Raw genomic sequence first — 8,785 nt, 5'->3', positions numbered from 1 at the left:
TCGCCCTCAGGGAACTTCTCTCTCTCTCCAGAATATGTACCCTGAGCTATGTGTTGTACTTATATGGTGCCTGGTTGTATGTGGCTTTTAGTTATTAATTAGGGTTCACAGTCATCGATACTCTAATTAACTAAAAGCCTGTCAGATCTGCCATCAAACTGCTTCAGCAATGCTTTACCTCACTTTGATGGCAGCCTGCCAAAAAATGTGGGGAAAAGAAGTTCTAAGATGGCGGTGGCTGCATTGGCTCTTGAAGGTGAAAAGTTTTGGGAGAGATATTAAGGGATATGGACCACATGATCAGGAAGGTTTTGATGCGTTTGAGCAACGTGGTGGAACTAAGGTAACATACAACTGACAATCTTTGCTGGCATGACGAGTTTCTAGCTGTTTCAGAACTGTTGGTGAGACCGTTAAAAGTTGTTGGCGCTGTTTGAAATTGTTCTGCCAGCAGCAAGATCTGACTGCTGGCCCAGCGATGGATTCTACTGCAAATCAGGGCTGTTTCCAAAGGAGGCAGAGGAGGAGAGGTCCCGGGGCTTACGGAGCGAAGGAACTGGATGAGGCTGTCGGCAGGCCCAGAGGATGGGAGAGAGGCTTTTGGAGGAGTTGGTGGCGGTGGCAGCGTGCTCCAGGGGCGAAAAGAAGCGAGGCCTCTTTAAGGAAAAGGTGGAAGAGTCAAGATCAGAAAAAGAAAAGGAGGCAAGGTTGTCGTGCAGGAATACAAGCTAATTTGAGGGCTAATCCACATGGAGCTCCATTTCCATCTGTCCTGTTTGCCATCGTTCGCTCCCTAGAGACTAAAATGGACGATCTGAAACTTGAGCTGGCCACGAACAAGGAGTGTATATCGGAGGTGGTGACCCTTTGAGAGCTGTATCCAACGAAATTTCATTTTGATGTATGCCAATTGGTGTACATTCAAAGTGACAATAAAGTTATTATTATTATTATTATGGATCATCGCACAGTCAGCCAGATGTTCAGACTGGATTTGGCATTTTTGTCTACCTGTCGAGTCCTTACCAAGGACCTGGGATAGGCAGATGTGGATGTTTGATGGTATTACAGATATCGTCGCAGGATGGAAGCAGTTCCTAGTAAGGCCGCCTTTTGCAATTGACTAATAGCGAATTTGTCAATGCCAATGGTGTTCAAGTGGTGCTCCAGTTGTTTTGGGATTGCACCCAAGGCGCCTATTACTATTGGTACTACCCTTGCTTGCTTTTGCCACAGTCTTTCTATTTCTATTTGTAGGTCTCTGTATTTTGTTATCTTCTCCAGTTCTTTCTCGTCTATTCTGCTGTCTCCAGGCACTGCCACGTCCACTATCCAGACTTTTTTGTCTTTCTTATCGACAATTGTTAAGTCTGGGGTGTTATGTTGCATCATCATCATCATCATCATCATCATCATCATTATTATTATTATTATTATTATAAAGATATGGGGGAGAGAAATGACAGGAACCAGAGGTGCTATCCAGAGACAACGGTTGAAAGACACAAGGACACAGCCTGGGAATGGGATGCGAAACGCCCATCCAAAGAGGTGCCAAAAGGTGGAACTGTCACCAAAATCTGAACCTTACTGGACATCACCGAGATAACCAAAAGGAGGGCGGGTTTGGGAGAAGGCAAAATTACTGGGGTTACGCGGGAAAGCCTCAGATCTGGCTTTGCTACGCTGCAATTACTTGACTTCGATAAAAGAATACTTTTCCCTACAAATGGAGTCGAGGGTCTTTCGTTCTTGAAGATTCTTTCCTGGGACAGGTCTAACAAAGCCGTACACAACCGGGCACCGTATAGACGCAACAGGTAGCCCAGGGCACACAATCTGGAGAAAGAGAAGTTCCCTGAGGGGGAACTCCAGCACGAGTCTAAAAGCTTGGAAGAACAGAGGTAGACACCATTTGGCTTCAATAGAAAGGCAGAGGAAATACGGTCACAGGGAACCAAAAGCCTATTTGCAGATGCATTTTGTAAACACCGACCCCTTTACAGCAGGACCTTACCTGCTCTTTCTCCTGGCGCATTGTAGCCCGTAGCAAAAAAGCCAAAAGGGAACGCGCCGATGCCAAATGCCATGTGGAAGCCTGTGGCTGCTTCAGGAAAACTGCCGATGCCCTGCTGGGGTGGGGAGGGGGAGAAGAAGAGAAAAAAGAAGGAGGGTGGGGTAACGGTGTGTTACAAAAGAGTAGAGTTAGTCCAGGATGAATATGGGAAGGGGAGTCAGAAGCAGGCTACACTCACCCCTCGCGACTCAGGCTCCGGGCGCTGCCCTCGAGGTCGGGGGGGAGTTTTCAATCTGTGTGAGGGAGAAAAAGGCAGGATTACGCCCTTGGCCTCAATCCTGCTGCTTCTGATTTTACTTATTAATGATGCTTTTGCACCATTTCAATCATTCTGGCTAAGCAGCAAAATAGAATACGACGATGAATAATAATAATAATAATAATTATAATTATAAAGTTGGAAGGGACCTTGGAGGTTATCTAGTCCAACCCCCTGCTCAGGCAGGAAACCCTATACCAGTGATGGCGAACCTTTTAGAGACCGAGTGCTCCAAAACCGCCCCCCCCACCCATGGCCCTGCTCCGCCCTGCCCACTGGGCCACCCACCACCTCCACGGCCCACCACAGATCACCCAGGCAGCCCAGCAGTGCCATGGCGGCCACGCCCTCCGCCCATGCCCCGCATCATCTGCGTGCGACGGGGTGCAAGGGCAGAGTCTTGTCCCCGCTGCCCGGCTACCATGTCCTTGGCTGCGCTGCTTCGCGTGGGTCGTGCCCAGGGGTGACACTCCTCCGGGGGGGGCTGCTGATGAGGAAGGGGCCGTGGGAGGAGGAGGGGCTGGGGAGACGGTGCGTGTGCCCACAGAGAGGGCTCCGAGTGCCACCTTTGGCACCCGTGCCATAGGTTCGCCACCACTGCCCTATACCATTTCGGACAAATGGCTGTCCAGTCTCTTCTTAAAAACTTCCAGTGTTGGAGCATTCACCGCTTCTGGAGGCAGGTTGTTCCACTGATTAATTGTTCTAATTCTCAGGAAGTTTCTCCTTAGTTCTAGGTTGCTTCTCTCCTTGATTAGTTTCCATCCGTTGCTTCTTGTCCTGTCTTCAGGCGCTTTGGAGAATAGCTTGACACCCTCTTTTTTGTGACAGCCCCTGAGATATTGGAGCACTGCTATCATGTCCCCCCTCGTCCTTCTCTTCGTTAAACTAGACATATCCAATTCCAGCAGCCGTTCCTTACATGCTTTAGCTTCCAGTCCCCTAATCATCTTTGTTCTCTGTATTCTTTCCAGAGTCTCAACATCTTTTTTACATCGCGGTGACCAAAACTGGATGCAGTATTCCAAGTGTGGCCTTACCACTTCACCTGATCTTGATTCTATCTCTCTGGTAAAGTGGTATTAACACTTCACCTGATCTTGATTCTATCTCTCTGTTAATGCAGCCTAGCACTGTGTTGGCCTTTTTGGCAGCTGCAGCACACTGCTGGCCGATAAAAGTATTAACTTCACCAAACGTCAATCAATGATCATTATTATAAAACCATAGTATTATCATTGATCAACAAGAATTTTCATCTCCTACTCGGGTATTTGGCCTACTCTTACTTCAGGTGCACATTGGAAAAGCCTAAACGCTAAAAATGAGAGGACAGATGTTATACTGCCAGGGGGGCACTCCCCGTGAGGGAAGTTCCTGAAGAGAATACTTGCCTCCAAAGCCCCCTTTCCTCAAGACACAGGACTCTCACTCAGCATTCTACTGTCCAGTTTTATTTCACGTAAACTGTCCAAACCACGTAGGATTTTAAAGGGGTCACTCACACCTTGACTTGCACTGAGAAACAAACCAGAGGTCATCTCTTCTTTGGCAATGTAATTTTAATTCACTCAATTTAACAAGGCTGCCCACACCCCAGATGGGTTACAAAACCCATAACAAAGGATTAAAACAATTCCAGGCAGGCCGCGACTTAACACCATTCATTTACAACGGCACTTAAAAATGATCATATTTCACACTTCACGGCCATTGCAGCATCCTTCTGGTCACACGATCAAAATTTGGATGCTTGTCAACTAGCGGAGTAAAATCTGCGGGGGCTCCTTTACCTTCACCTACTCAAACTCCGACAAAAAAAGGGAGACGCTTTACCTGGGATCCTGTTGAGCAGAGCTTCCACGCCCATACAGAGGGATGACTTTGTCCCGGCTGATGCCCGCCTTGCACACCGGACATTCCTGACGCTGTGGCCGTGTTTCTAGCCACTGAAGAGAAGAAGAACACTTGTAAGTTACACAGACCTGGAAGTTACCTCAGAGGTCTTCTACTCCAGCGGTCCCAACCTTTCCACCTTGGTGGTCCGGCCCAGCCCAGGACAGGGGGGGTTGGGGGGATGTGTAGGTACCGCGTGTACAGTGTCAACGCTGCTAACAACAGTTAGAGATGCAACCATTTTCTTCTTATGTTTTTACTTTTAGGGTTAGATGATGCTGGGGGGGGGAGGAATGTGCATGAGAGTTTAGATAGACATAATACTGGAGTGGTGTGTGAACCGAGGTTAATGAAATAAGAGATGATAAGAACTGGGAGCTGGAGAACTGGAGGGAGAGCCTGCATTTCAAACTAATTGGAGAATGTGATTTATGACTGTTAATTGGAGGAGGGAACGGTGCTTTGATACTATGTGCTCAGGGGAGGGGAATCCAGTTTTTGGCTTTGACTATGTTAGTGCCGATGCTATGCTACTCAAATAAAGATTCTTTAAGGTAAACCATGCCTCGAAGTTCTTTGAAGAGTTTCATCTGTCGGAACCATGACATACAGCTCCATATTGCGAGCAGCGGGCATGCATGCCTTCCACACACGGATGGAGCTTCACACGTGAGCACAAGTACCCACCACACAAGTGCCCTCCGCTCGCGCAAGTGGAGCTGCCCACGCTTGCCCATCGCTCCTGCGGCCCGATTTCAAACAGGCCACGGCCCGGTAGTGGGCCGTGGCCTGAGGCTCGGGGACCCCTGTTCTAATCCAACCCCCTGCAGTCAGAAGCTTTGTGGCCACTTCCAAGTGTGTACATATTTACATTAGAAGAAGGCAATTGGGTATCTTTGGGATCTACCACATTTGCTGTGCCAATTGGCTTTCCATTTTAAAAATGGCTGTCGATTAAATAAGAAGCCGGCAAGTTGAGATCTAAAGCATTAGGCTAGAGCAGGCGTAGGCAACCTTGGCTCTTTTATGACTCATGGACTTCAACTCCCAGAATTCCTGAGCCAGCCATGCTGAGGGGAAAGGGAGAGGTTTCCAAGCTGAGCCATGCTGGCTCAGGAATTCTGGGAGTTGAAGTCCACGAGTCATAAAAGAGCCAAGGTTGCCTACCCCTGCCTTAGGGTTATAGTCTCGGCTCAGTCTAGACCAGGGGTAGGCAACCTCGGCTCTTTTATGACTCGTGGACTTCAACTCCCAGAATTCCTGAGCCAGCATGGGGGAATTATGGCCCCCTCATGACTTGCGGACTTCAACTCCCAGAATTCCTGAGCCAGCATGGGGGAACTATGGCCCTCTCATGACTCGCGGACTTCAACTCCCAGAATTCCTGAGCCAGCATGGGGGAACTATGGCCCCCTCATGACTCGTGGACTTCAACTCCCAGAATTCCTGAGCCAGCATGGGGGAACTATGGCCCCCTCATGACTCATGGACTTCAACTCCCAGAATTCCTGAGCCAGCCTGGCTCAGCTTGGAAACCTCTCCCTTTCCCCTCAGCGTGGCTGGCTCAGGAATTCTGGGAGTTCCTGAGTCCACCAGTCATAAAAGAGCCAAGGTTGCCTACCCCTGGTCTAGACTGTAGCAGATAAGTCTTCAACTTATAACTACAATTGGGACCAGAATTTCTGTTGCTAAGATGTTCATTAAATGAGTGACAGTCGATTTTACAACCATTTTGCCACAGTTAATCACCACAGTTGTTTAAGTGAATCATGCAGTCGTTAAGGAAATCCTGCCGCCCCACCCCCTCACACACACTTTGCTTTTCAGAAGCTGGCTGGAAAATTTACAAATGGTGGTCACATGACCCTGAGATGCTGCAACTTTGGTAAATACATGCCAGTTGGTCCATCGCCTTCATTTTGATCAGGTGACCCTGGGGATGCTGCAACAGTTGTAAATAATTATTTAATGTGATGGTAATGTCAATAATAAGCAGGGGATCGTGGTCCGAGATGAAGCACTTGTTTTCGACAGGGAGAAGTGCGAATCAGGTATTTACACATCAGTCGTGCAAGAAGAGAAAGGCATCCAAAAAGAGAAGCCAATTATAAGGGATGGGGCAGTTTAACGGCTGCTGGAATTGCACGTCTAGTTTAATGAAGAGAAGGACGAGGGGGGACAGGATAGCAGTGTTCCAATATCTCAGGGGCTGCCCCAAAGAAGAGGGAGTCAAGCTATTCTCTAAAGCGCATGAAGGCAGGACAAGAAGCAACGGATGGAAACTAATCAAGGAGAGAAGCAACCTAGAACAGTGGTGGCGAACCTATGGCACGGGTGCCAGAGGCGGCACTCAGAGTCCTCTCTGTGGGCACACGTACTGTTGCCCCAGCCTCGCCTCCCCCCGTGACCCCCTCCTCTCCAGCAGCCCCCCTGAAGGAGAGTCACCCCTGAACGTGGCCCACGCGGAGCAGAGTAGCCAAGGACATGGCAGCCAGGCAGCGTAGACAAGACTCTGCCCTCACACCCCATCGTGCACAGTTGATGCTGCAGGGCGCGGGCAGAGGGCGTGGCCGCCATAGCGCTGCTGGGCTGCCTGGGCGATCTGCGGCGGGCCCTGGAGGCGGTGAGTGGCCCTGCAGGCAGGTGGGGCGGGGGGCAGGGGGTAGAGCAGGGGCGGGGCCAGTTTTTGGGCGTTCGGTTTCTGAAAGGTTCGCCATCACTGACCTAGAACTATGGAGAAACATCCTGACAGTTAGAACAATTAACCAGTGGAACGACTTGTCTCCAGAAGCGGTGAATGCTCCAACACTGGACGTTTTTAAGAAGAGACTGGACAGCCATTTGTCGGAAATGGTATAGGGTTTCCTGCCTGAGCAGAGGGTTGGACTAGATGACCTCCAAGGTCCCTTCCAACTTTATTACTACTACTACTACTACTACTACTACTACTACTACTACTACTACTACTACTATTATTATTATTATTATTATTATTATTATTATTATTATTATTATTATTATTATTATTATTATTTTCCAGAGCTTGGGGCAGGAACTTAGCAGGATAGGCTGTAGGCTTCCTTTTTCAGAGGTTTTACCAGTGTATAAGGAGCAAAATTGAAAAAGCCAGCATATAGCAGAATTCAATATGTGGCTAAAGGAATGGTGTAAAGGGGAAGGCTTTGGTTATATTAGTCACGATGTCTGTAGCTGGTCCAATGAAAAAATGTACAAAAGAGATGGTTTGCATCCATCCAAGAAAGGGACTGAGTTACTTAATTCACAAATATTCTGGAGGAATATTTAAACTAAACAACGGGGACAGTGAGTTAATTGATACAGAACATCCCTGTCCCCGGCAATCTAAAAATTATAGGGCTACCAGTGCATGTAACATAGATGTGTGTGTGGACAAGAATATCAACCTTGCTGTCAAGCAAAATCAAGCTTTTAATAGTGAGTGCCACACAAAGTGCACTAACCAAATAGGTGGTAAGAAAATAGGGGAACTCAGGCACCACACAGGTTATGTAGAAAGTAAACACAGGATCAGTCATAAAGGACTCAAATGTCTATACACCAATGCACAGAGTATGAAAAGTAAACAGGGTGAACTAGAAATTCAGGTAAATGAGGGCAGATATGATATTGTTGCCATTACGGAAACATGGTGGGATGAAACCACAAATGGAACACACAGCTAGAGGGATTTAAATTATTTAAAAGAAACAGACCAAACAAAAGAGGAGGTGGAGTTGCTCTCTATATAAGAAATAACTACATCTCTACAGAAATAGAGCACAACAATGATGAAAACTGTCTTGAATGCATTTGGGTCAATATAAAAGGGGGGGGGGAAATAACATTGCTATAGGTGTATACTACAGGCCACCCAACCAAACAGAGGAAATAGTTAAAACTTTTTGCTAGTCAGCTAACTAAGGTATGTAGGAAGCACATCACAATACTAACGGGGGACTTTAATTACCCTGACATCAACTGGGAGACAAACTCTGCACCAAGTGGAAGATCAAACAGATTCCTGACAAACCTAGCAGACAACTTTGTCTCCCAAAAAGTAGAGAAGGGAACTAGGGGATTAGCCATATTGGATCTAATCCTCACTAACAGAGATGAAATGATAGAAGGTGTTGAAGCCATAGGAACCTTGGGGGGAAGTGATCATACAATATTAGAATTCAACATTATGGAAGCACAAGCAATAGGACACAGTCAAACTAGAGTCTCTGACTATAAGAGAGCTAATTTCAATAAACTTAGAGAGAGCTTGGGTAGGATTCCATGGATGAGAATCTTCAAGGGAATAACAACTCAAGAAACTTGGGAAATTTCGAGCTTCCTGTGGCGAGGCGCCGCCGAAGGAGGCTTTTTTCTTAGCCTCCAGCCCGGGACTGCGTCAAAGCCGTCAAAACAGCGCGAATCAGGTGTTTTGCGGCTCGGAACTTTCTCCCCGGGCGAAGGGGAGAAAGTGAGTTTGGTTGGGATAGGGCAGTGATGGTGAACCTTTTACAGACCGAGTGCCCAAACTTCAA

At 47.6% G+C, this 8,785-nt stretch overlaps 1 protein-coding gene across 1 annotated transcript; it reads right to left on the bottom strand.

The window, feature by feature from the left end:
• Nucleotides 1-647: 647 nt before the first annotated feature.
• LOC107301125 (E3 ubiquitin-protein ligase RNF5-like) lies at nucleotides 648-4,285 on the bottom strand (the record flags this gene model as incomplete). The annotated part of the gene is made up of 4 exons (XM_015830389.1): nucleotides 648-656; nucleotides 2,018-2,132; nucleotides 2,256-2,310; nucleotides 4,173-4,285. Coding segments are annotated over 4 exons (292 nt in total), but the record flags the coding sequence as incomplete, so codon positions are not given.
• Nucleotides 4,286-8,785: the final 4,500 nt, after the last annotated feature.

This window comes from Protobothrops mucrosquamatus, unplaced genomic scaffold (genome assembly GCF_001527695.2).
Source record: "Protobothrops mucrosquamatus isolate PMUCROS unplaced genomic scaffold, P.Mucros_1.0 scaffold10141, whole genome shotgun sequence".
NCBI classification, from domain to species: Eukaryota; Metazoa; Chordata; class Lepidosauria; order Squamata; family Viperidae; genus Protobothrops; species Protobothrops mucrosquamatus.
This window is presented reverse-complemented; position numbering and strand designations above follow the sequence as displayed.